This window comes from Carcharodon carcharias, assembly GCF_017639515.1.
Source record: "Carcharodon carcharias isolate sCarCar2 chromosome 40 unlocalized genomic scaffold, sCarCar2.pri SUPER_40_unloc_9, whole genome shotgun sequence".
Classification (NCBI taxonomy): Eukaryota; Metazoa; Chordata; class Chondrichthyes; order Lamniformes; family Lamnidae; genus Carcharodon; species Carcharodon carcharias.
In genome coordinates this window covers 180095-206072 of record NW_024470863.1, presented here as the reverse complement: position 1 = coordinate 206072, position 25978 = coordinate 180095, and the positions used below count along the sequence as shown (strand labels likewise).

At 57.6% G+C, this 25978-nt stretch overlaps 1 protein-coding gene across 1 annotated transcript in view; it reads left to right on the top strand.

Annotated features, from left to right (window-relative positions):
- The window catches only part of LOC121275063 (protein FAM131B-like), a gene marked incomplete at its 3' end in the record, with an annotated part of 120937 nt that overhangs the window by 90514 nt on the left and 4445 nt on the right, over positions 1-25978 (top strand). The window contains exon 5 of the mRNA XM_041182457.1: positions 14955-15092. Coding sequence (XP_041038391.1) covers positions 14955-15092 — 138 coding nt within the window. The remainder of the gene's footprint in view (positions 1-14954; positions 15093-25978) is intronic.

Sequence of the window (25978 nt, the reverse complement as noted above, 5' to 3'; positions counted from 1 at the left end):
GGTGTGTGAGGGAGTGTAAGTGAGTGAGGGAGGGTGAGTGAGGGAGGGTGTGTGAGGGAGGGTGAGTGAGGGAGGTTGAGTGAGGGAGGGTGAGTGAGGGAGGTTGAGTGTGGGAGCGTGAGTGAGTGAGGGAGCGTGAGTGAGTGAGGGTAAGTGAGGAAGGGTGAGTGAGGGAGGGTGAGTGAGGGAGTGTGAGTGAGGGAGTGTGAGTGAGGGAGGGTGAGTGAGAGAGGGTGAGTGAGTGAGGGAGGGTGAGTGAGGGAGGGTGAGTGAGGGAGGGTGAGTGAGGGAGGGTGTGTGAAGGAGGGTGAGTGAGGGAGGGTGAGTGAGGGAGGCTGAGTGAGGGAGTGACGGAGGGTCTCACTCTGCTCTGCCCCCTACAGGAGTAATGAAGCAGTTTGCTATATCTGAAGCCACCCTCATCGCATGGTCCTCAGTGAGGGAGGTTGAGTGAGGGAGGGTGAGTGAGGGAGGGGGTGTGAGGGAGGGGGAGTGAGGGAGGGGAGTGAGGGAGGGGGAGTGAGGGAGGGTGAGTGAGGGAGGGTGAGTGAGGGAGGGGCAGTGAGGGAGGGGCAGTGAGGGAGGGGCAGTGAGGGAGGGGTAGTAAGGGAGGGTGTGAGAGTGGGTGTGTGAGGGAGATTGTGTGAAGGAGGGTGAGTGAGGGAGTGTGAATGAGGGAGTGTGATTGATGGATGATGAGTGACAGAGGGTTGAGTGAGGGAGGGTGTGTGAGGGAGGGTGAGTGGGGCAGTGAGATTGAGGGAGTGTGAGTGAGTGAGGGTAAGTGTTAGAGGGTGAGTGAGGGAGGGTGAGGGAGGGAGGGTGAGGGAGTGAGGGTGAGTGAGGGAGGGGCAGTAAGGGAGGGTGTGAGGGAGGTTGTGTGAGGCAGGTTGTGTGAAGGAGGGTGTGTGAAGGAGGGTGTGTGAAGGAGGGTGTGTGAGGGAGGGTGAGTGAGGGAGGGTGAGTGAGTGAGGGAGGGTGTGTGAGGGACGGTGAGTTACAGAGTGGTGAGTGAGGGAGTGTGAGTGAGGGACTGTGAGCGACAGAGTGTTGAGTGAGGGAGGGTGTGTGAGGGAGGGTGTGTGAGGGAGGGTGTGTGAGGGAGGGTGTGTGAGGGAGGGTGTGTGTGGGAGGGTGAGTGAGGGAAGGCGAGTGAGTGAGCGAGTGTGAGTGAGTGAGTGAAAGTGAGGGAGGGTGAGTGAGGGTGGGTGAGTGAGTGAGTGAGAGTGAGGGAGTGTGAGTGAGGAAAGGAGGTGAGGGAGGGTGAGTGAGGGAGGGTGAGTGAGGGAGGGTGAGTGAGGGAGGGTGAGTGAGGGAAGGCGAGTGAGTGAGCGAGTGTGAGTGAGTGAGTGAAAGTGAGGGAGGGTGAGTGAGGGTGGGTGACTGAGGGAGTGAGAGTGAGGGAGTGTGAGTGAGGGAAGGAGGTGAGGGAGGGTGAGTGAGGGAGGGTTGATTGAGGGAGGGTGAGTGAGGGAGTGAGAGTGAGGGAGTGTGAGTGAGGGAAGGAGGTGAGGGAGGGTGTGTGAGGGAGGGTGAGTGAGGGAGTGTGAGTGTGGGAGTGTGAGTGAGGGAGGGTGAGTGAGGGAGGGTGAGTGAGGGAGGGTGAGTGAGGGAGTCTGAGTGAGGGAGTGTGAGTGAGGGAGGGTGAGTGAGTGAGGGAGGGTGAGTGAGGGAGTGACGGAGGCTTTCACTCCGCTCTGCCCCCTACAGGAGTAATGAAGCAGTTTGCTATATCTGAAGCCACCCTCATCGCCTGGCCCTCTGTGAGGGAGGGAGGGAGGGTGAGGGAGGGAGGGTGTGTGAGGGAGTGTGAGTGAGTGAGGGAGGGTGAGTGAGGGAGGGTGTGTGAGGGAGGGTGAGTGAGGGAGGGTGAGTGAGGGAGGTTGAGTGAGGGAGGGTGAGTGAGGGAGGTTGAGTGAGGGAGGTTGAGTGTGGGAGGGTGAGTGTGGGAGGGTGAGTGAGTGAGGGAGGCTGAGTGAGGGAGGGTGTGTGAGGGAGGGTGAGTGAGGGAGGGTGAGTGAGGGAGGGAGGGTGAGTAAGGGAGGGTGAGTGAGGGAGTGACGGAGGCTCTCACTCCGCTCTGCCCCCTACAGGAGTAATGAAGCAGTTTGCTATATCTGAAGCCACCCTCATCGCCTGGTCCTCAGTGAGGGAGGGAGGGAGGGTGAGTGAGGGTGGGTGTGAGTGAGGGTGGGTGTGAGTGAGGGTGGGTGTGAGTGACGGTGGGTGTGAGTGAGGGTGGGTGTGAGTGAGGGTGAGTGAGGGAGGGTGAGTGCGGGTGAGTGATTGTTGGAGGGTGAATTAGGGAGGTTTGAGTGAGGGAGTTTTGAGTGAGGGTGGGTGAGTGAGGGAGGTTGATTGAGGGAGGGTGGGTGTGGGATGGTGAGTGAAGGAGGGTGAGTGAAGGAGAGTGACTGAGGGAGGTTTGACTGAGGGAGGTTTGACTGAGGGAGGTTTGACTGAGGGAGGTTTGACTGAGGGAGGTTGTTTGAGTGAGCGAGGGTTATTAAGGGAGGGTGATTGTTGGAGGGTGAGTGCGGGTGAGTGATTGTTGGAGGGTGAATTAGGGAGGTTTGAGTGAGGGAGTTTTGAGTGAGGGAGGGTGAGTGAGGGAGGCTGAGTGAGGGAGGTTGATTGAGGGAGGGTGATTGATGGAGGATGTGTGAGGGATGGTGAGTGAGGGAGGGTGTGTGAGGGAGGGTGTGTGAGGGATGGTGAGTGAGGGAGGATGAGTGAGGGAGGGTGAGTGAGGGAGGGTGAGTGAGGGAGGGTGAGTGTGGGAGGTTGAGTGTAGGAGGTTGAGTGTGGGAGGTTGAGTGAGGGAGGGTGAGTGAGGGAAGGTGAGTGAGGGAGTGTGAGTGAGGGAGGGTGAGTGAGGGAGTGAGGGAGGCTCTCACTCCGCTCTGACCCCTACAGGAGTAATGAAGCAGTTTGCTATATCTGAAGCCACCCTCATCGCCTGGTCCTCAGTGAGGGAGGGAGGGAGGGTGAGTGAGGGAGGGTGAGTGAGTGAGGGAGGGTGAGTGAGGGAGGGTGAGTGAAGGAGGGTGAGTGAAGGAGGGTGAGTGAGGGAGGTTTGAGTGAGGGAGGTTTGAGTGAGGGAGGTTTGAGTGAGGGAGGGTTAGTGAGGGAGGGTGATTGAGGGAGGGTGAGTGAGGGTGAGTGTTTGTGGGAGTGTTAATGAGGGAGGTTTGAGTGAGGGAAGTTTGAGGGAGGGTGAGTGAGGGAGGGTGAGTGTGGGAGGGTGACTGAGGGAGGGTAATTGTGGGAGGGTGATTGTGGGAGGGTGAGTGAGGGAGAGAGTGAGGGAGGGGGAGTGAGGGAGGGAGGGTTTGTGAGGGAGGGAAGGAGGCTCTCACTACGCACTGCCCCCTACAGGAGTAATGAAGCAGTTTGCTATATCTGAAGCCACCCTCATCGCCTGGTCCTCAGTGAGGTAGGGAGTGTGAGGGAGGGTGAGTGAGGGAGGGTGAGTGAGGGAGGGTGAGTGAGGGATGGTGCGTGAGGGAGGGTGAGTGAGGGATGGTGAGTGAGGGAGGGTGATTGATGGAGGTTGTGTGAGGGAGGGTGAGTGAGGGAGGGTGAGTGAGGGAGTAGTAGTGAGAGAGTGTGAGTGAGGGACGGTGAGGCTTGGAGTGACGGAGGCTCTCACTCCACTCTGCCCCCGACAGGAGTAATGAAGCAGTTTGCTATATCTGAAACCACCCTCATCGCCTGGTCCTCAGTGAGGGAGTAAAGGAGGGTGAGTGAGGGAGGGTGAGTGAGGGAGGGTGAGTGAGGGAGGGTGAGGGAGGAAGGGAGAGTGAGGGAGGGTGAGTGAGTGAGGGAGGGTGAGGAAGGGTGAGTGAGGGATGGTGAGTGAAGGAGGGTGAGTGAGGGAGGTTTGAGTGAGGGAGGTGTGAGTGAGGGAGGTTTGAGTGAGGGAGGGTTAGTGAAGGAGGGTTTGTGAGGGAGGGTTTGTGAGGGAGGGTTAGTGAGGGAGGGTGAGTGAGGGAGGGTGTGATGGTGAGTGAGTGTTGGAGGGTTAATGAGGGAGGGTGAGTGAGGGAGGGTGAGTGAGGGAGTGTGAGTGAGGGAGTGTGAGTGAGGGAGGGTGAGTGAGTGAGGGAGGGTGAGTGAGGGTAAGTGAGGGAGGGTGAGTGCGGGAGGGTGAGTGAGGGAGTGACGGAGGCTTTCACTCCACTCTGCCCCCTACAGGAGTAATGAAGCAGTTTGCTATATCTGAAGCCACCCTCATCGCCTGGCCCTCTGTGAGGGTGTGAGGGAGGGTGAGGGAGGGAGGGTGTGTGAGGGAGTGTGAGTGAGTGAGGGAGGGTGTGTGAGGGAGGGTGAGTGAGGGACGTTGAGTGAGGGAGGGTGAGTGAGGGAGGGTGTGTGAGGGAGGGTGAGTGAGGGAGGTTGAGTGAGGGAGGGTGAGTGAGGGAGGGTGAGTGTGGGAGGGTGAGTGTGGGAGGGTGAGTGAGTGAGGGAGGCTGAGTGAGGGAGGGTGTGTGAGGGAGGGTGAGTGAGGGAGGGTGAGTGAGGGAGGGAGGATGAGTGAGGGAGGGTGAGTGAGGGAGTGACGGAGGCTCTCACTCCGCTCTGCCCCCTACAGGAGTAATGAAGCAGTTTGCTATATCTGAAGCCACCCTCATCGCCTGGCCCTCTGTGAGGGTGTGAGGGAGGGTGAGGAAGGGAGGGTGTGTGAGGGAGTGTGAGTGAGTGAGGGAGGGTGAGTGAGGGAGGGTGTGTGAGGGAGGGTGAGTGAGGGAGGTTGAGTGATGGAGGGTGAGTGAGGGAGGTTGAGTGAGGGAGGTTGAGTGAGGGAGGTTGAGTGTGGGAGGGTGAGTGAGTGAGGGAGGCTGAGTGAGGGAGGGTGTGTGAGGGAGGGTGAGTGAGGGAGGGTGAGTGAGGGAGGGAGGGTGAGTGAGGGAGGGTGAGTGAGGGAGTGATGGAGGCTCTCACTCCGCTCTGCCCCCTACAGGAGTAATGAAGCAGATTGCTATATCTGAAGCCACCCTCATCGCCTGGTTCTCAGTGAGGGAGGGAGGGAGGGTGAGTGAGGGTGGGTGTGAGTGAGGGTGGGTGTGAGTGAGGGTGGGTGTGAGTGAGGGTGGGTGTGAGTGAGGGTGAGTGAGGGAGGGTGAGTGAGGGAGGGTGAGTGAGGGGGTGAGTGAAGGTGTTGAGTGAGGGAGGGTGAGTGAGTGAGGGAGGGTGAGTGAGGCAGGGTGAGTGAGGCAGGGTGAGTGAAGGAGGGTGAGTGAAGGAGGGTGAGTGAAGGAGGGTGAGTGATGGTGGGTGAGTGAGGGAGGTTTGAGTGAGGGAGGGTTAGGGAGGGTGAGTGTGGGAGGGTGAGTGTGGGAGGGTGAGTGTGGGAGGGAGGGTGAGTGAGGGAGGGTGAGTGAGGGAGGGAGAGTGTGGGAGGGTGAGTGAGGGAGGATGAGTGAGGGAGTGACGGAGGCTCTCACTCCGCTCTGCCCCCTACAGGAGTAATGAAGCAGTTTGCTATATCTGAAGCCACCCTCATCATCTGATCCTCAGTGAGGGAGGGAGGGTGAGTGAGTGATTGAGGGTGAGTGAGTGATTGAGGGTGATTGAGGGAAGGTGAGTGAGGGATGGTGAGTGAAGGAGGGTGAGTGAAGGAGAGTGAGTGAGGGAGGTTTGACTGAGGGAGTTTTGACGGAGGTAGGTTTGAGTGAGCGAGGGTTAGTAAGGGAGGGTGAGTGAGGGAGGGTGAGTGCGGGTGAGTGATTGTTGGAGGGTGAATTTGGGAGGTTTGAGTGAGGGAGTTTTGAGTGAGGGTGGGTGAGTGAGGGAGGTTGATTGAGGGAGGGTGGGTGTGGGATGGTGAGTGAAGGAGGGTGAGTGAAGGAGAGTGACTGAGGGAGGTTTGACTGAGGGAGGTTTGACTGAGGGAGGTTTGACTGAGCGAGGGTTATTAAGGGAGGGTGAGTGAGGGAGGGTGAGTGCGGGTGAGTGATTGTTGGAGGGTGAATTAGGGAGGTTTGAGTGAGGGAGTTCTGAGTGAGGGAGGGTGAGTGAGGGAGGCTGAGTGAGGGAGGTTGATTGAGGGAGGGTGATTGATGGAGGGTGTGTGAGGGATGGTGAGTGAGGGAGGGTGTGTGAGGGAGGGTGTGTGAGGGATGGTGAGTGAGGGAGGGTGAGTGAGGGAGGGTGAGTGAGGGAGGGTGAGTGAGGGAGGGTGAGTGTGGGAGGTTGAGTGTAGGAGGTTGAGTGTGGGAGGTTGAGTGAGGGAGGGTGAGTGAGGGAAGGTGAGTGAGGGAGTGTGAGTGAGGGAGGGTGAGTGAGGGAGTGAGGGAGGCTCTCACTCCACTCTGACCCCTACAGGAGTAATGAAGCAGTTTGCTATATCTGAAGCCACCCTCATCGCCTGGTCCTCAGTGAGGGAGGGAGGGTGAGTGAGGGAGGGAGGGTGAGTGAGTGAGGGAGGGTGAGTGAGGGAGGGTGAGTGAAGGAGGGTGAGTGAAGGAGGGTGAGTGAGGGAGGTTTGAGTGAGGGAGGTTTGAGTGAGGGAGGTTTGAGTGAGGTAGGTTTGAGTGAGGGAGGTTTGAGTGAGGGAGGGTTAGTGAGGGAGGGTGATTGAGGGAGGGTGAGTGAGGGTGAGTGCTTGTAGGAGTGTTAATGAGGGAGGTTTGAGTGAGGGAAGTTTGAGGGAGGGTGAGTGAGGGAGGGTGAGTGTGGGAGGGTGACTGAGGGAGGGTAATTGTGGGAGGGTGATTGTGGGAGGGTGAGTGAGGGAGAGAGTGAGGGAGGGGGAGTGAGGGAGGGAGGGTTTGTGAGGGAGGGAAGGAGGCTCTCACTACGCTCTGCCCCCTACAGGAGTAATGAAGCAGTTTGCTATATCTGAAGCCACCCTCATCGCCTGGTCCTCAGTGAGGTAGGGAGTGTGAGGGAGGGTGAGTGAGGGATGGTGCGTGAGGGAGGGTGAGTGAGGTAGGGTGAATGAGGGATGGTGAGTGAGGGAGGGTGATTGATGGAGGTTGTGTGAGGGAGGGTGAGTGAGGGAGGGTGAGTGAGGGAGTAGTAGTGAGAGAGTGTGAGTGAGGGACGGTGAGGCTTGGAGTGACGGAGGCTCTCACTCCACTCTGCCCCCTACAGGTGTAATGAAGCAGTTTGCTATATCTGAAACCACCCTCATCGCCTGGTCCTCAGTGAGGGAGTGAAGGAGGGTGAGTGAGGGAGGGTGAGTGAGGGAGGGTGAGTGAGGGAGGGTGAGGGAGGAAGGGAGAGTGAGGGAGGGTGAGTGAGTGAGGGCGGGTGAGGGAGGGTGAGTGAGGGATGGTGAGTGAAGGAGGGTGAGTGAAGGAGGGTGAGTGAGGGAGGTTTGAGTGAGGGAGGTTTGAGTGAGGGAGGTTTGAGTGATGGAGGTTTGAGTGAGGGAGGTTTGAGTGAGGGAGGGTTAGTGAGGGAGGGTTAGTGAGGGAGGGTTTGTGAGGGAGGGTTAGTGAGGGAGGGTGAGTGAGGGAGGGTGTGATGGTGAGTGAGTGTTGGAGGGTTAATGAGGGAGGGTGAGTGAGGGATGGTGAGTGAGGGAGGGTGATTGAGGGAGGGTATGTGAGGGAGGGTATGTGAGGGAGGGTGAGTGAGAGAGGGTGAGTGAGAGAGGGTGAGTGTTGGAGGGTGAGTGTTGGAGGGTGAGTGTTGGAGGGTGAGTGTTGGAGGGTGAGTGTGTGAGGGTGAGTGAGGGAGGGTGAGTGTGGGATGGTGAGTGAGGGAGAGAGTGAAGGAGGGGGAGGGAGAGAGGGTGAGTGAGGGAGGGTGAGTGAGTGAGGGAGGGTGAGGGAGGGTGAGTGAGGGATGGTGAGTGAAGGAGGGTGAGTGAAGGTGGGTGAGTGAAGGTGGGTGAGTGATGGTGGTTTGAGTGAGGGAGGGTTAGTGAGGGAGGGTTAGTGAGGGAGGGTTAGTGAGGGAGGGTGAGTGAGGGAGGGTGTGAGGGTGAGTGAGTGTGGGATTGTTAATGAGGGAGGGTGAGTGAGGGAGGGTGATTGATGGAGGGTGTGTGAGGGAGGGTGAGTGTTGGAGGGTGAGTGTTGGAGGAAGAGTGTTGGAGGAAGAGTGTGGGAGGGTGAGTGTGGGAGGGTGAGTGTGGGAGGGTGAGTGTGGGAGGGTGAGTGTTGGAGGGTGAGTGTGGGAGAGAGTGAGGGAGGAGGAGTGAGTGAGGGAGGGTGAGTGAGGGAGGGTGAGTGAGGGAGTGATGGAGGCTCTCACTCCGCTCTGCCCCCTACAGGATTAATGAAGCAGTTTGCTATATCTGAAGCCACCCTCATCGCCTAGTCCTCAGTGAGGGAGTGAGGGAGGGTGAGTGAGGGAGGGTGAGTGAGGGAGGGTGAGTGAGGGAGGGTGAGTGAGGGAGGGTGAGTGAGGGAGGGTGTGTAAGGGAGGGTGAGTGAGGGTGAGTGAGTGAGGGTGAGTGTGTGGGTGAGTGAGTGAGGGTGAGAGTGAGGGAGGATGAGTGAGGAATAGTGAGTGAGGGAGGGTGAGTGAGGGAGTGTGAGTGACAGAGGGTGAGTGAGGGAGGGAGTGACGGAGGCTCTCACTCCGCTCTGCCCCCTACAGGAGTAATGAAGCAGTTTGCTACATCTGAAGCCACCCTCATCGCCTGGTCCTCAGTGAGGGAGTGAGGGAGGGTGAGTGAAGGAGGGTGAGGGAGGGAGTGACGGAGGCTCTCACTCCACTCTGCCCCCTACAGGAGTAATGAAGCAGTTTGCTATATCTGAAGCCACCCTCATTGCTTGGTCCTGAGTGAGGGAGGGTGAGTGAGGGAGGGTGAGTGAGGGAGTGTGAGTTAGAGAGTGGTGAGTGAGGGAGTGTGAGTGAGGGAGTGTGAGTGAGGGAGTGTGAGTGAAGGAGTGTGAGTGAGGGAGTGTGAGTGAGGGAGTGTGAGTGAGGGAGTGTGAGTGAGGGAAGGAGGTGAGGGAGGGTGAGTGAGGGAAGGAGGTGAGGGAAGGAGGTGAGGGAGGGTGAGTGAGGGAGGGTGAGTGAGGGAGGATGAGTGTGGGGGAGAGTGAGGGGGTGAGTGAGGGATGGTGAGTGAGGGAGTGTGTGTGAGAGAGGGTGAGTGAGGGAGTGATGGAGGCTCTCACTCCGCTCTGCCCCCTACAGGAGTAATGAAGCAGTTTGCTATATCTGAAGCCACCCTCATCGCCTGGCCCTCAGTGAGGGAGGGTGAGTGAGGGAGGGTGAGTGAGGGAGGGTGAGTGAGGGCGGGTGAGTGTGGGAGGGTGAGTGTGGGAGGGTGAGTGTGGGAGGGTGAGTTTGGGAGGGTGAGTGTTGGAGGGTGAGTGTGGGAGAGAGTGAGGGAGGAGGAGTGAGTGAGGGAGGGTGAGTGAGGGAGGGTGAGTGAGGGAGTGACGGAGGCTCTCACTCCGCTCTGCCCCCTACAGGATTAATGAAGCAGTTTGCTATATCTGAAGCCACCCTCATCGCCTAGTCCTCAGTGAGGGAGTGAGGGAGGGTGAGTGAGGGAGGGTGAGTGAGGGAGGGTGAGTGAGGGAGGGTGAGTGAGGGAGGGTGTGTAAGGGAGGGTGAGTGAGGGTGAGTGAGTGAGGGTGAGTGTGTGGGTGAGTGAGTGAGGGTGAGAGTGAGGGAGGATGAGTGAGGAATAGTGAGTGAGGGAGGGTGAGTGAGGGAGTGTGAGGGACAGAGGGTGAGTGAGGGAGGGAGTGACAGAGGCTCTCACTCCGCTCTGCCCCCTACAGGAGTAATGAAGCAGTTTGCTACATCTGAAGCCACCCTCATCGCCTGGTCCTCAGTGAGGGAGTGAGGGAGGGTGAGTGAAGGAGGGTGAGTGAGGGAGTGATGGAGGCTCTCACTCAGCTCTGCCCCCTACAGGAGTAATGAAGCAGTTTGCTATATCTGAAGCCACCCTCATTGCTTGGTCCTGAGTGAGGGAGGGTGAGTGAGGGAGGGTGAGTGAGGGAGGGTGAGTGAGGGAGTGTGAGTTAGAGAGTGGTGAGTGAGGGAGTGTGAGTGAGGGAGTGTGAGTGAGGGAGTGTGAGTGAGGGAGTGTGAGTGAGGGAGTGTGAGTGAGGGAGTGTGAGTGAGGGAAGGAGGTGAGGGAGGGTGAGTGAGGGAAGGAGGTGAGGGAAGGAGGTGAGGGAGGGTGAGTGAGGGAGGGTGAGTGAGGGAGGGTGAGTGAGGGAGGATGAGTGTGGGGGAGAGTGAGGGGGTGAGTGAGGGATGGTGAGTGAGGGAGTGTGTGTGAGAGAGGGTGAGTAAGGGAGGGTGCATGAGGGGGAGAGTGAGGGGGTGAGTGAGGGATGGTGAGTGAGGGAGTGATGGAGGCTCTCACTCCGCTCTGCGCCCTACAGGTTTAATGAAGCAGTTAGCTATATCTGAAGCCACCCTCATCGCCTGGCCCTCAGTGAGGGAGGGTGAGTGAGGGAGGGTGAGTGAGGGAGGGTGAGTGAAGGAGGATGAGTGAGGGAGGGTGAGTGAGGGAGGGTGAGTTAGAGAGTGGTGAGTGAGGGAAAGTGAGTGAGGGAGTGTGAGTGATGGATGGTTAGTGACAGAGGGTTGATTGAGGGAGGGTGTGTGAGGGAGGGTGAGTGGGGGAGTGTGAGTGAGGGAGGGTGAGTGAGTGAGGGAGGTTGAGTGAGTGAGGGAGCGTGAGGGAGGGAGCGTGAGGGAGTGTGAGTGAGGGTGAGTGAGTGAGGGAGGGTGAGTGATAGAGGGTGAGTGAGTGAGGGAGGGTGAGTGAGGGAGGATGAGTGAGGGAGGGTGTGTGAGGGATGGTGAGTAATGGAGGGTGAGTGAGGGAGGGTGAGTGAGGGAGTGACGGAAGCTCTCACTCCGCTCTGCCCCCTACAGGAGTAAGGAAGCAGTTTGCTATATCTGAAGCCTCCCTCATCGCTTGATACTCAGTGAGGGAGTGAGGGAGGGTGAGTGAGGGAGGGTGAGTGAGGGAGGGGGAGTGAGGGAGGGGGAGTGAGGGAGGTTTGAGTGAGGGAGGTTTGAGTGAGGGAGGTTTGAGTGAGGGAGGTTTGAGTGAGGGAGGTTTGAGTGAGGGAGGTTTGAGTGAGGGAGGTTTAAGGGAGGGTGAGTGAGGGAGGGTGAGTGAGGGATGGTGAGTGAGGGAGGGTGAGTGAGGGAGGGTGAGTGTGGGAGGTTGAGTGTAGGAGGTTGTGAGGGAGGGTGAGTGAGGGAAGGTGAGTGAGGGAGTGTGAGTGAGGGAGGGTGAGTGAGGGAGGGTGTGTGAGGGAGGGTGAGTGAGGGAGGGTGAGTGAGGGAGGGAGGGTGAATGAGGGAGGTTGAGTGAGGGAGTGATGGAGGCTCTCACTCCGCTCTGCCCCCTACAGGAGTAATGAAGCAGTTTGCTATATCTGAAGCCACCCTCATCGCCTGGTCCTCAGTGAGGGAGGGAGGGAGGGTGAGTGAGTGAGGGAGGGTGAGTGAAGGAGGGTGAGTGAAGGAGGGTGAGTGAGGGAGGTTTGAGTGAGGGAGGTTTGAGTGAGGGAGGTTTGAGTGAGGGAGGTTTGAATGAGGGAGGTTTGAGTGAGGGAGGTTTAAGGGAGGGTGAGTGAGGGAGGGTGAGTGTGGGAGGGTGAGTGTGGGAGGGTGATTGTGGGAGGGTGAGTGAGGGAGAGAGTGAGTGAGGGAGAGAGTGAGTGAGGGAGGGTGCGTGAGGGAGGGTGAGTGAGGTAGGGTGAATGAGGGATGATGAGTGAGGGAGGGTGATTGATGGAGGTTGTGTGAGGGTGGGTGATTGAGGGAGGGTGAGTGAGGGAGGGTGAGTGAGGGAGGGTGAGTGAAGGAGTGATGGAGGCTCTCACTCCGCTCTGCCCCCTACAGGAGTAATGAAGCAGTTTGCTATACCTGAAGCCACCCTCATCGCCTGGTCCTCAGTGAGGGAGGGAGGGAGGGTGAGTGAGGGAGGGTGAGGGAGGGAGGGTGCATGAGGGAGGGTGAGGGAGGGAGGGTGAGTGAGGGAGGGAGGGTGAGGGAGGGTGAGTGAGGGAGGGTGAGGGAGGGTTAGTGAGGGAGGGTGAGTGAGGGAGGGTGAAGGAGGGTTAGTGAGGGAGGGTGAGTGAGGGAGGGTGAAGGAGGGTGAGTGTTGGAGGGTGAGTGTGGGAGGGTGAGTGTGGGAGGGTGAGTGTGGGATGGTGAGTGTGGGAGGGTGAGTGTGGGAGGGTGAGTGTGGGAGGGTGAGTGTGGGAGGGTGAGTGTGGGATGGTGAGTGAGGGAGAGAGTGAGGGAGGGAGGGTGAGGGAGGGAGGGTGAGTGAGTGAGGGAGGGTGAGTAAGGGAGAGAGTGAGGGAGGAGGAGTGAGTGAGGGAGGATGAGTGAGGGAGGTGATTGAGGGAGTGATGGAGGCTCTCACTCCGCTCTGCCCCCTACAGGAGTAATGAAGCAGTTTTCTATATCTGAAGCCACCCTCATCGCCTGGTCCTCAGTGAGGGAGGGAGGGAGGGTGAGTGAGTGAGGGAGGGTGATCGAGGGAGGGTGAGTGAGGGAGAGTGATTGAGGGAGGGTGATTGATGGAGGGTGTGTGAGGGAGGGTGAGTGTGGGAGGGTGAGTGAGGGAGGGAGGGTGAGTGAGGGAGGGTGAGTGAGGGAGGGTGAATGAAGGAGGGTGAGTGAAGGAGGGTGAGTGAGTGTGGTTTGAGTGAGGGTGGTTTGAGTGAGGGTGGTTTGAGTGAGGGAGGGTGAGTGAGGGAGGGTGAGTGAGGGAGGGTGAGTGAGGGAGGGTGAGTGAGGGAGGATGAGTGAGGGAGTGACGGAGGCTCTCACTCCGCTCTGCCCCCTACAGGAGTAATGAAGCAGTTTGCTATATCTGAAGCCACCCTCATCGCCTGGTCCTCAGTGAGGGAGGGTGAGGGAGGATGAGTGAGGTAGGGTGAGCGAGGGAGGGTGAGCGAGGGAGGCTGAGCTGGGAGGGTGAGCGAAGGAGGGTGAGCGAGGGAGGCTGAGCTGGGAGTGTGAATGAGGGAGGCTGAGCGAGGGAGGGTGAGCGAGGGAGGGTGAGTGAGGGAAGGTGAGTGAGGGAGTGTGAGTGAGGGAGGGTGAGTGAGGGAGTGATGGAGGCTCTCACTCCGCTCTGCCCCCTACAGGAGTAATGAAGCAGTTTGCTATATCTGAAGTCACCCTCATCGCCTGGTCCTCAGTGAGGGAGTGAGGGAGGGTGAGTGAGGGAGGGTGCGTGAGGGAGGGTGAGTGAGGGAGGGTGAGTGAGTGAGGGAGGGTGAGGGAGGGTTAGTGAGGGAGGGTGAGGGAGGGTGAGGGTGGGTTAGTGAGGGAGGGTGAGTGTGGGAGGGTGAGTGAGAGAGTGTGAGTGTGGGAGGGTGAGTGTGGGAGGGTGAGTGTGGGAGGGTGAGTGTGGGAGGGTGAGTGTTGGAGGGTGAGTGTTGGAGGGTGAGTGTGGGAGGGTGAGTGTGGGAGGGTGAGTGTGGGAGGGTGAGTGTGGGAGGGTGAGTGAGGAAGGGTGAGTGTGGGATGGTGAGTGAGGGAGGGTGAGTGAGTGAGGGAGGGTGAGGGAGGGTGAGTGAGGGAGGGTGAGGGAGGGAGGGTGAGTGAGGGAGGGTGAGTGAGGGAGGGTGAGTGTGGGAGGGTGAGTGAGGGAGGGTGAGTGAGGGAGTGACGAAGGCTCTCACTCCGCTCTGCCCCCTACAGGAGTAATGAAGCAGTTTGCTATATCTGAAACCACCCTCATTGCCTGGTCCTCAGTGAGGGAGGGTGAGGGAGGATGAGTGAGGTAGGGTGAGCGAGGGAGGGTGAGCGAGGGAGGCTGAGCTGGGAGGGTGAGCGAAGGAGGGTGAGCGAGGGAGGCTGAGCTGGGAGTGTGAATGAGGGAGGCTGAGCGAGGGAGGGTGAGCGAGGGAGGGTGAGTGAGGGAAGGTGAGTGAGGGAGTGTGAGTGAGGGAGGGTGAGTGAGGGAGTGATGGAGGCTCTCACTCCGCTCTGCCCCCTACAGGAGTAATGAAGCAGTTTGCTATATCTGAAGCCACCCTCATCGCCTGGTCCTCAGTGAGGGAGTGAGGGAGGGTGAGGGAGGGAGGGTGAGTGAGGGAGGGTGAGTGAGGGAGGGTGAGTGTGGGTGGGTGAGTGAGAGAGGGTGAGTGAGGGAGTGACGAAGGCTCTCACTCCGCTCTGCCCCCTACAGGAGTAATGAAGCAGTTTGCTATATCTGAAACCACCCTCATTGCCTGGTCCTCAGTGAGGGAGGGTGAGGGAGGATGAGTGAGGTAGGGTGAGCGAGGGAGGGTGAGCGAGGGAGGCTGAGCTGGGAGGGTGAGCGAAGGAGGGTGAGCGAGGGAGGCTGAGCTGGGAGTGTGAATGAGGGAGGCTGAGCGAGGGAGGGTGAGCGAGGGAGGGTGAGTGAGGGAAGGTGAGTGAGGGAGTGTGAGTGAGGGAGGGTGAGTGAGGGAGTGATGGAGGCTCTCACTCCGCTCTGCCCCCTACAGGAGTAATGAAGCAGTTTGCTATATCTGAAGTCACCCTCATCGCCTGGTCCTCAGTGAGGGAGTGAGGGAGGGTGAGTGAGGGAGGGTGCGTGAGGGAGGGTGAGTGAGGGAGGGTGAGTGAGTGAGGGAGGGTGAGGGAGGGTTAGTGAGGGTGGGTGAGTGAGGGAGGGTGAGGGTGGGTTAGTGAGGGAGGGTGAGTGTGGGAGGGTGAGTGAGAGAGTGTGAGTGTGGGAGGGTGAGTGTGGGAGGGTGAGTGTGGGAGGGTGAGTGTGGGAGGGTGAGTGTGGGAGGGTGAGTGTGGGAGGGTGAGTGAGGGAGGGTGAGTGTGGGATGGTGAGTGAGGGAGGGTGAGTGAGTGAGGGAGGGTGAGGGAGGGTGAGTGAGGGAGGGTGAGGGAGGGTGAGGGAGGGAGGGTGAGTGAGGGAGGGTGAGTGAGGGAGGGTGAGTGTGGGAGGGTGAGTGAGGGAGAGTGAGGGAGGGTGAGTGAGGGAGGGTGAGTGAGGGAGGTTGAGTGAGGGAGTGAGGGAGGCTCTCACTCCGCTCTGCCCCCTACAGGAGTAATGAAGCAGTTTGCAATATCTGAAGCCACCCTCATCGCCTGGTCCTCAGTGGACGGTGAGGAGATGAGCAACATCTCGAGTCCCGGACAGAGTGGCCAACTCAACGAGAACTTGGAGAGCAGCGACCAGACAGGTACCGTCCGTCTCCCCATCGCCCCCCCCCCCGCCACACCCCTGTCTGTCTGTCTCTCTCCGTCTGTCTCTCTCCGTCTGTCTCTCTCCGTCTGTCTCTCTCCGTCTGTCTCTCTGTCTGTCTCTCTCCGCCTGTCTGTCTCTCTCCGCCTGTCTCTCTCTCCATCTGTCTCTCTTTCCTCTCTCTGTCTCTCTCTGTCTGTCTCACCGTCTGTCTCACCGTCTCTATCTCCATCTGTATCTCCATCTGTGTCTCTCCGCCTCTGTCTCTCCGCCTGTGTCTCTCCGTCTGTGTCTCTCCGTCTGTGTCTCTCCGTCTGTCTCTCTCCGTCTGTCTCTCTCTCCGTCTGTCTCTCTCTCCGTCTGTCTCTCTCTGTCTGTCTCTCTCTCTGTCTGTCTCTCTCTCTGTCTGTCTCTCTCCACCTGTCTTTCTCCCCCTGTCTCTGTCTCTGTCTGTCTCTCCGTCTGTCTCTCCGTCTGTCTCTCTGTCTGTCTCTCCGCCTGTCTCTCCATCTTTCTTTCCATCTGTCTCTCTCCGTCTGTCTCTCTCTCCATATGTTTCTGTCTCTGTCTCTCTCTCCATCTGTCTCTCTCTCCATCTGTCTCACATTCTCCATCTCCATCTCTTTCTCTCCGTCTCTCTCTCTCAGTCTGTCTCTCTCCGTCTCTCTCTCCATCTCTCTCTCTCTGTCTGTCTCTCTCCATCCGTCTCTCTCTGTCTGTCTCTCTCTCCGTCTGTCTCTCTCTGTCTCCGTCTCTCTAACTCACTCTGTCTGTTTCTCTCCGTCTCTCTCTCTCCAACTGTCTCTCTCCGTCTGTCTCTCTGTCTGTCTCGGTCTCTCCGTCTGTTTCTCTCTTTCTGTCTCTCATCTATTATCTTACCTCTCACTTTCTCTTGCTCTCTCTTGCCCTCCCACTTTCTCATCCTCTCTCTCTCTCTCACCCGCTCTCTCTCTGCCTCTCGCCCACTCTCGCCCTGCCTCTCGCCCACTCTCGCCCTGCCTCTCGCCCACTCACTCTCTGCCTCTCGCCCACTCACTCTCTGCCTCTCGCCCACTCTCGCCCTGCCTCTCGCCCACTCTCTCCCTGCCTCTCGCCCGCTCTCTCCCTGCCTCTCGCCCGCTCTCTCCCTGCCTCTCGCCCGCTCTCTCCCTGCCTCTCGCCCGCTCTCTCCCTGCCTCTCGCCCGCTCTCTCCCTGCCTCTCGCCCGCTCTCTCCCTGCCTCTCGCCTGCTCTCTCTCTGCCTCTCGCCCGCTCTCTCTCCCTGCCTCTCGCCCTGCCTCTCTCCCTGCCTCTCGCCCACTCTCTCCCTGCCTCTCGCCCGCTCTCTCCCTGCCTCTCGCCCACTCTCTCCCTGCCTCTCGCCCACTCTCTCCCTGCCTCTCGCCTGCTCTCTCGCTGCCTCTCACCCACTCTCTCCCTGCCTCTCGCCCACTCTCTCCCTGCCTCTCGCCCCCCTCTCGCCCTACCTCTCGCCCGCTCTCGCCCTGCCTCTCGCCCACTCTCTCCCTGCCTCTCGCCCACTCTCTCCCTGCCTCTCGCCCGCTCTCTCCCTGCCTCTCGCCCGCTCTCTCGCTGCCTCACGCCCGCTCTGTCCCTGCCTCTTGCCTGCTCTCTCCCTGCCTCTCGCCCACTCTCTCCCTGCCTCTCGCCCGCTCTCTCCCTGCCTCTCGCCCGCTCTCTCCCTGCCTCTCTCCCACTCTCTCCCTGCCTCTCGCCCGCTCTCTCCCTGCCTCTCGCCCGCTCTCTCGCTGCCTCACGCCCGCTCTGTCCCTGCCTCTTGCCTGCTCTCTCCCTGCCTCTCGCCCACTCTCTCCCTGCCTCTCGCCCACTCTCTCCCTGCCTCTCGCCCGCTCTCTCCCTGCCTCTCGCCCACTCTCGCCCTGCCTCTCGCCCGCTCTCTCCCTGCCTCTCGCCCACTCTCGCCCTGCCTCTCGCCCGCTCTCGCCCTGCCTCTCACCCCTTCTGTCCCTGCCTCTCGCCCAGTCTCTCGCTGCCTCTCGCCCGCGCTCTCCCTGCCTCTTGCCTGCTCTCACCCTGCCTCTCACCTTGCCTCTCGCCCGCTCTCTCCCTGCCTCTCGCCCGCTCTCCCCCTGCCTCTCGCCCACTCTCTCCCTGCCTCTCACCCGCTCTCGCCCTGCCTCTCGCCCTGCCTCTCGCCTGCTCTCCCCCTGCCTCTCTCCCTGCCTCTCGCTCTGCCTCTCGCCCGCTCTCTCGCTGCCTCTCACCTGCTCTCTCCCTGCCTCTCGCCCAGTCTCTCGCTGCCTCTCGCCCGCTCTCCCCCTGCCTCTCGCCCACTCTCTCCCTGCCTCTCGCCCGCTCTCCCCCTGCCTCTCGCCCACTCTCTCCCTGCCTCTCACCCGCTCTCGCCCTGCCTCTCGCCCGCTCTCCCCCTGCCTCTCGCCCACTCTCCCCCTGCCTCTCGCCCGCTCTCTCCCTGCCTCTCGCCCGCTCTCTCCCTGCCTCTCGCCCGCTCTCTCCCTGCCTCTCGCCCACTCTCTCCCTGCCTCTCGCCCACTCTCGCCCTGCCTCTCGCCCACTCTCTCTCTGCCTCTCGCCCGCTCTCGCCCTGCCTCTCGCCCACTCTCGCTCTAAATCTATCCCACTCTCGCCCTGCGTCTCGCCCGCTCTCTCCCTGCCTCTCGCCCAGTCTCTCGCCCTGCCTCTCGCCTGCTCTCGTCCGCTCTCACCCTGCCTCTCACCCTCTCTTGCCCTGCTTCTCGCCCACTCTCGCTCTGCCTCTCTCCCGCACTCACTGCCTCTTGCCCGCTCTCGCTCTAAATCTATCCCACTCTCGCCCTGCCTCTCGCCCACTCTCGCCCGACCTCTTGCCCGCACTCCATGCCTCTTGCCCACTCTCACTCTGACTCTCGTCCACTCTTGCCCTGACTCTCGCGCCCCTCTCACCCACTCTTGCCCTGCCTCTCACCCGCTCGCGTTCTCTCTCTCTCTCTCTCTCTCGCTCTCTCTCTCATTCTCCCTCCCTCACCCTCTCTGTCACTCGTGGGATCGCGCTGGGTTCCCACTGCTGTCCGCCATCTTGCCTTATCAATCGTATTGGCCTCTCAATGATCAGGCCTTGAGACTCGTCCGTTCCCTGTCAACCCTTAACCATTTAGTGACCCCCCCAGGTATGGTCATGCCTGGTGCTGCTACCTCCATGCAGGCTGCTTCCAGAGCATTGTTTTCCAGACTGTTCCCAACCTATTACCATGTGGCTCTAGACATCATACCATTGGGGGGGGGGGGCAGGGTTGCTATTCGCCAGTCCCACGTTAACCCTTGCTTTGACCGAGCACCGTTACAGGAACGTACAACGCCAGACAACATCCCCCTTTCTTTGTGAACAAGAACTCTCTCGTTCCCGCCTCTCCTTCCTCTGCCAGCGATGGAGTTTTGTCCCTGCCCTTTGTGTGTGGATTTTCACTTGGAGGACAGGGGCAGAATCGGACAGAGTCAGCACGGATTTACGCAAGGGAAATCTCGCTTGACAAATCCACTGGAATTTTTCCAGGATGGAACTAGTAGAGTTGATGAGGGGGAGCCGGTGGATGTGGTTTATTTGGACTTTCAGAAGGCTTTCGACAAAGTCCCACATAAGAGGTTAGCGTGTAAAACTAAAGCACATGGGATTGGGGGTAGTGCATTGAAATGGATAGAAAACTGGTTGGCAGACAGGGAACAAAGAGTAGGGATAAACGAGTCTTTTTTCCGAATGGGCTAGTGGGGTACCGCAGGGATCGGTGCTGGGACCCCAGTTATTCACAATATATATTCATGATTTAGATGAGGGAGCTAAATATAATATCTCCAAATTTGCAGATGACACAAAGCTGGGTGGGAGGGTGAGCTGTGAGGGGGATGCAGAGATGCTTCAGTGTGATTTGGACAAGCTGAGTGAGAGAGCAAATGCACGGCAGATGCAGTATAATGTGGATAAATGTGAGGTTATTCACTTTGGTAGCAAAAACAGGAAGGCAGATTATTATCTGAATGGCTATAAATTGAGAGAGGAGAATGTGCAACGAGACCTGGGTGTCCTTGTACACCAGTCGCTGAAGGTAAACATGCAGGTACAGCAGGCGGTAAAGAAGGCAAATGGTATGTTGGCCTTCATAGCGAGAGGATTCGAGTACAGGAACAGGGATGTCTTGCTGCAATTGTACAGGGGCCTTGGTGAGACCACACCTTGAATATTGTGTGCAGTTCTGGTCTCCTTATCTGAAGAAGGATGTTCTTGCTATAGAGGGAGTGCAACGAAGGTTTACCAGACTGATTCCTGGGATGGTGGGACTGACATATGAGGGGAGATTGAGTCGATTAGGATTATATTCACTGGAGTTCAGAAGAATGAGGGGGGGGGCGGATCTCATAGAAAGCGATAAAATTCTAACAGGACTGGACAGGGTAGATGCAGGAAGGATGTTCCTGATGGTGGGGGGGAGCCCAGAACCAGGGGTCACAGTCTGAGGATACGGGTTAGACCATTTCGGACTGAGATGAGGAGAAATGTCTTCACCCAGAGAGTGGTGAGCCTGTGGAAAGAACCGGTTGTTCTTTCAACTGCTTATTTTCTTGTCACCTCACTCTGGGCTTCAGTGCATTGTTTTGTCGCTACTGATGATTCCAACATTTTTTTGTTGCTGCTGATGGTTCCAACGCAGCTTTCATTTGAAGTTATATTCAACATAACTTTTTTGCCCCCTCACCCCACCCGCCCCCCCACCCCCTCCATGTTTGTCTCTTCTTTGGCTACACATTGATTCTTCAGGGTCCCAACATCTTTGTGCTTCTCTCCCACCTGCTGCACATCTGGTCGAGTTTTCCCAACCCCTGCTTCGTTATGACTCAGTGGTGGGTGAAGACCAAGTTATTTAAAATCCCAGTGGGAAACTTGGAGCAACTGTCACAACCTATATTCTCAAATGGTGTGTTGCAGCTCTAAATTCAGGAATAAGACCACTGAGTCTCAAGAGGCTTTCACATCAAACTAAATGAGACATTTATTATTAATACTGTCATAACTGTTAACAAATTTCCAAATTAATCTCCACTAAGGTAACCAAAACTTAAACAGACACCAGGCAAAGCACCTTGCGAATTAAAAATGTGGTTCCTTTCACTTTAGTTCCTTTGCAGACAGTTGTAGGCTTACAGCAGATCTGATCTTACACTGTCTCTGCCCTGCGCACACACAACTTTCTGTTACACTCAGCCTTCCCCTTTAAATGTAAATTCTCATCGTATTACCAGGCCCTTTCATGGTACCAGTTTTATTAGTAAGATAAACATTGATTGGTATCTCCTTGTTAGGTGTAAGATTATATGCATCAACGCCTCTTCCTGACACACTTCGATTGGTCAACGGTGGAGTTGAGGGTCATTATCTCCGCCCGGTCCCTTTATGTCGTTTCTGAAATTTGTTCACTCTGTTCTTGAACAGCTTGGTTCGCCGACGTCTTCAGATTATCGTGCACTTTCAGAGGTATATACTCAGCTTGAATCTCGCACTTCAAATCTTCCAGGTCAGCACTAATGCAAACATTTTTTTCTGTAGAACAGCATCGTTTAATTTTTGATTCTTTGGAGTTACCTCACACTGTGTGTTCCCTTGTTACCCTTGGCAGAGTTGCCCTCTCTCTCTCTCTCTCTGGGGTCTCCCGTTGCCCCATCTCTCTGGGGGTCTCTTGTTGCCCTTGGTGGAGTTGCCCCCTCTCTCTGGAGGTCCCCTGTTTCCCTTGGCAGAGTTGCTCTCTCTCTCTCTCTCTGGGGGTCTCCCACTGCCCTATCTCTCTGGGGTCTCCTGTTGCCCTCGGTGGAGTTGCCCTCTCTCTCAGGGGGGGGGGGGGTCTCTTGTTGCCCTCAATGGAGTTTCTCTCTCTCTCTCTCTCTCTGGGGTCTCTTGTTGCCATTGGCACAATTGCCCTCTCTCTTGGGTCTCCCCCAATCTTGTGCCAGTGGCTGTTTTCTTGTAGTTACCAATTTGAAATGGTGTTTCCACTTTAAGACTGTCAGTGCAGTAACCGTTTTTTATCTCCCCCCACGATCTCAGGGCTGTTTCTGCAGCTGCTGGTTTCTCTGACTGTCTTTTTCCAGCCCTTTTATGGTTCTGGTCGTCACGCTGGCGATCATGGTTGAAACCTTTTTGCAACCTCTACGACTGTGACAAGTCTTTTCTGGGCACCCCTTTAGTTCTGAAAGCTTTCCTCGCTGGTGTGGAATATCCCACACTCCTGGAGGCTACAGCACTCCTCTCTGGTGACCTTTTTGTAAACGAAACATCAGGATCTGGTTTTACTTAAACTCTGCAGGGACGTTGTTTATTTTGAACTCTGCAGCTCCTCTCTTGACCCCGACTTTTGTTTATCTGGGTTCAAATTCAGCCTCCCTGCATCTGTCGGAGCCCCCAACGCTGTCAGACAAGTTGGGTTATGGTGCCCAGTTGGGGGTGTGTCTCAGCAATGAGATCATGAGACTGGTATATTTCAAAATGAAGTGTATATTGTTAACCATTTGCAGACCTCAGGTTTCTCTCATGCTTGGAGCTGTTGGCCTCTGCGCTGGTTGCTTATTGTTCTCTCGAGCCTCTTCTCTCAGCCTATTACCATGTGGCTCTACACGTCATACAGTGGGTGCTAATCCACAGGCCCACGGTAACCCCTGCTCTGTCCCTCACCCTCACTCTCGCCCTCGCCCTCACCTTGCCCCTCGCTCTGGCTCTGCCTCTCTCCCTCGCTCTGCCTCTCGCCCTCGCTCAGCCTCGTGCACTCTCTTGCTCCACCTCGCGCCGCCTCTGCTCTCAATACATCTCTGTCTGTCGCTGCCCCTCTCCATCCACACCTCCCTATCTCTGTCCCTCACACACACACCTCCCTCCCTCTGTCCCTCACACACACACCCTCCTTCCCTCTGTCCCTCACGTACACACCCCCTCCCTCTCTCTGTCCCTCACACACACACACCCCTCCCTCCCTCTGTCCCTCACACACACCCCCTCGCTCCCTCTGTCCCACACACACCCTCCCTCCCTCTGTCCCACACACACACACCCCCTCCCTCTCTCTGTCCCTCACACACACACACCCCTCCCTCCCTCTGTCCCTCACACACACCCCCTCGCTCCCTCTGTCCCACACACACACACACACCCTCCCTCCCTCTGTCCCACACACACACACCCCCTCCCTCTCTCTGTCCCTCACACACACACCCCCTCCCTCTCTCTGTCCCTCACACACACACCCCTCCCTCCCTCTGTCCCTCACACACACACCCCTCCCTCTCTCGTCCCACACACACACACCCCTCCCTCCCTCTGTCCCACACACACACATCCCACTCCCTCTCTCTGTCCCTCACACACACACCCCTCCCTCCCTCTGTCCCTCACACACACACCCCTCCCTCTCTCGTCCCACACACACACCCCCTCCCTCTCTCTGTCCCTCACACACACACACCCTCCCTCTCTCTGTCCCTCACATGCACACCCCTCCCTCTCGCTGTCCCTCACACACACACCCCTCCCTCTCTATCCATCCCTCACACTCACACACCCTCCCTCGCTCTGTCCCTCACACACACACCCTCTCCCTCTCTCTGTCGCTCACACACACACACCACCCTCCCTCCCTCTGTCCCTCACATGCACACCCCTCCCTCTCTCTGTCCCTCACACACACACCCCTCCCTCTCTATCCATCCCTCACACTCACACACCCTCCCTCCCTCTGTCCCTCACACACACCCCCTCCCTCCCTCTGTCCCACACACACACCCCCTCCCTCTCTCTGTCCCTCACACACACCCCCTCCCTCTCTCTGTCCCTCACACACACCCCCTCCCTCTCTCTGTCCCTCACACACACCCCCTCCCTCTCTCTGCACCTCACACACACCCCCTCTCTCTCTCTGTCCCTCACACACACACCCTCCTTCTCTCATCCCTCACACACACCCCCTCCCTCTCTCTGTCCCTCACACACATCCCACTCCCTCCCTCTGTCCCTCACAGAGACCCCCTCCCTCTCTCTGTCCCTCACACACACACCCTCCCTCTCTCATCCCTCACACACACCCCCTCCCTCTCTCTGTCCCTCACACACACCCCCTCCCTCTCTCTGTCCCTCACACACACCCCCTCCCTCTCTCTGTCCCTCACACACACCCCCTCCCTCTCTCTGCACCTCACACACACCCCCTCCCTCTCTCTGTCCCTCACACACACACCCTCCCTCTCTCTGTCCCTCACACACATCCCACTCCCTCCCTCTGTCCCTCACAGAGACCCCCTCCCTCTCTCTGTCCCTCACACACACACCCCCTCCCTCTCTCTGTCCCTCACACACACCTCCCCTCCCTCTCTCTGTCCCTCACACACAGCCCCCACCCTCTCTCTGTCCCTCACACACACCTCCCCTCCCTCTCTCTGTCCCTCACACATACCCCCCACCCACTCTCTGTCCCTCACACACAGCCCCCTCCCTCTCTCTGTCCCTCACACACACCTCCCCTCCCTCTCTCTGTCCCTCACAGATACCCCCCACCCCCTCTCTGTCCCTCACACACACCCCCTCCCTCTCTGTCCGTCCCTCACCCACACGCACCCTCCCTCTCTGTCCATCTCTCTCTGCCTGTCTCACATTCCCTCTCTCACACACACATTCCCTCTGTCTGTCTCTCTCTCTCTGTCTCTTTGTGTTTCTCCCTCACACATACACATTCCCTCTGTCTGTCTGTCTCTCTCTCCCACATTCCCTCTGTCTGTCTCTCTCTCTCTGTCTCTTTGTGTTTCTCCCTCACACATACACATTCCCTCTGTCTGTCTGTCTCTCTCTCCCACATTCCCTCTGTCTGTCTGTCTCTCTCTCCCACATTCCCTCTGTCTGTCTGTCTCTCTCTCCCACATTCCCTCTGTCTGTCTGTCTCTCTCTCCCACATTCCCTCTGTCTGTCTCTCTCTCTCCCACATTCCCTCTGTCTGTCTGTCTCTCTCTCCCACATTCCCTCTGTCTGTCTGTCTCACTCTCTCCCACATTCCCTCTGTCTGTCTGTCTCACTCTCTCCCACATTCCCTCTGTCTGTCTGTCTCTCTCTCCCACATTCCCTCTGTCTGTCTGTCTCTCTCTTTATCTCTCTCTCTCTTACACACACATTCCCTCTGTATGCCTGTCTCTCTCTTTCTTTGTGTGTGTCTCTCTCTCACACACATTCCCTCTGTCTGTCTGCCTGTCTCTCTCTCTCTTTGTCTGTCTCACACACAAACACACATTCCCTCTGCCTGTCTGTCTCTCTCTCTCTTTGTCTCTCTCTCTCTCTCTCACACAGACACACACATTCCCTCTGCCTGTCTGTCTCTCTCACACACACATTCCCTCTGTCTGTATCTCTCTCTCACACACACACACACTCCCTCTGCCTGTCTGTCTGTCTCTCACACATATACATTGCCTCTGCCTGTGTCTCTTTCTCACACACAAACACACACATTCCCTCTGCCTGTGGCTCTCACTCTCACACACAAACACACATTTCCTCTGCCTGTCTGTCTCTCTCTCTTTGTGTGTCTGTCTCACATACACATTCCCTCTGCCTGTCTGTCTCTTTCTCCTTATCTCTCTCTCTTACACACACATTTCCTCTGCCTGTCTGTCTGTCTCTCTCTCTCTCTGTGTCTCTCTCATACACACACATTCACTTTGCCTGTCTGTCTGTCGCTTTTACACACACATTCCCTCTGCCTATCTGTCTTTCTCTCTCTCTTACATACATACCCCTCTGCCTGTCTCTCTCTCTCTCTTTATCTCTCTCTTACACACACATTCCCTCTGTCTGCCTGTGGCTCTCTCTCTTTGGCTGTCTCTCACACACAAACACACATTCCCTCGGCCTGTGGCTCTCTCTCTCACACACAAACACACATTTCCTCTGCCTGTCTGTCTCTCTCTCTCTCTCTGTGTCTCTCTCTCTCACACACACAAACACACGTTTCCGCTTCCTGTCTGTGTCTCTCTCTCACACACACACATTCCCTCTGTCTGCCTGTGGCTCTCTCTCTTTGTCTGTCTCTCACACACAAACACACATTCCCTCTGTCTGCCTGTCTCTCTCTCTCTTTGTGTGTGTCTCTCTCTCTCACATACACATTCCCTCTTCCTGTCTGTCTCTCTTTCATACACACATTCCCTGTCTGCCTGTCTGTCTCTCTCTCTTTGTCTGTCTCTCACACACAAACACACATTCCCTCTGCCTGTCTGTCTCTCTCTGTCTCTTTGTCTGTCTCTCACACACAAACACACATTCCCTCTGCCTGTCTGTCTCTCTCTCTCTTTGTGTGTCTGTCTCTCTCTCACACACACATTCCCTCTGCCTGTGTCTCTCTCTCACACACACACATTCCCTCTGTCTGTCTGTCTCTCTCTCTCTCACACACACATCCCCTCTGCCTGTTTGTCTCTCTCTCTCACACACACATTCCCTCTGCCTGTCTGTCTCTCCCTCTTTGTGTGTCTGTCTCTCTCTCACACACACATTCCCTCTGCCTGTCTGTCTCTCTCTCTTTGTGTGTCTGTCTCTCTTTCACACACATTCCCTCTGCCTGTGTCTCTCTCTCACACACATTCCCTCTGCCCGTGTCTCTCTCACACACACATTCCCTCTGCCTGTGTCTCTCTCACACACACATTCCCTCTGCCTGTGTCTCTCTCTCTCTCTCACACACACACATATTCCCTCTGCCTGTGTCTCTCTCTCACACACACATTCCCTCTGCCTGTGTGTGTCTCTCTCTCTCTCACATACACACATTCCCTCTGTCTGTGTGTTTCTCTCTCTCTCTCACACACACACATTCCCTCTGCCTGTGTCTCTCTCTTTCTCTCTCTCTCACA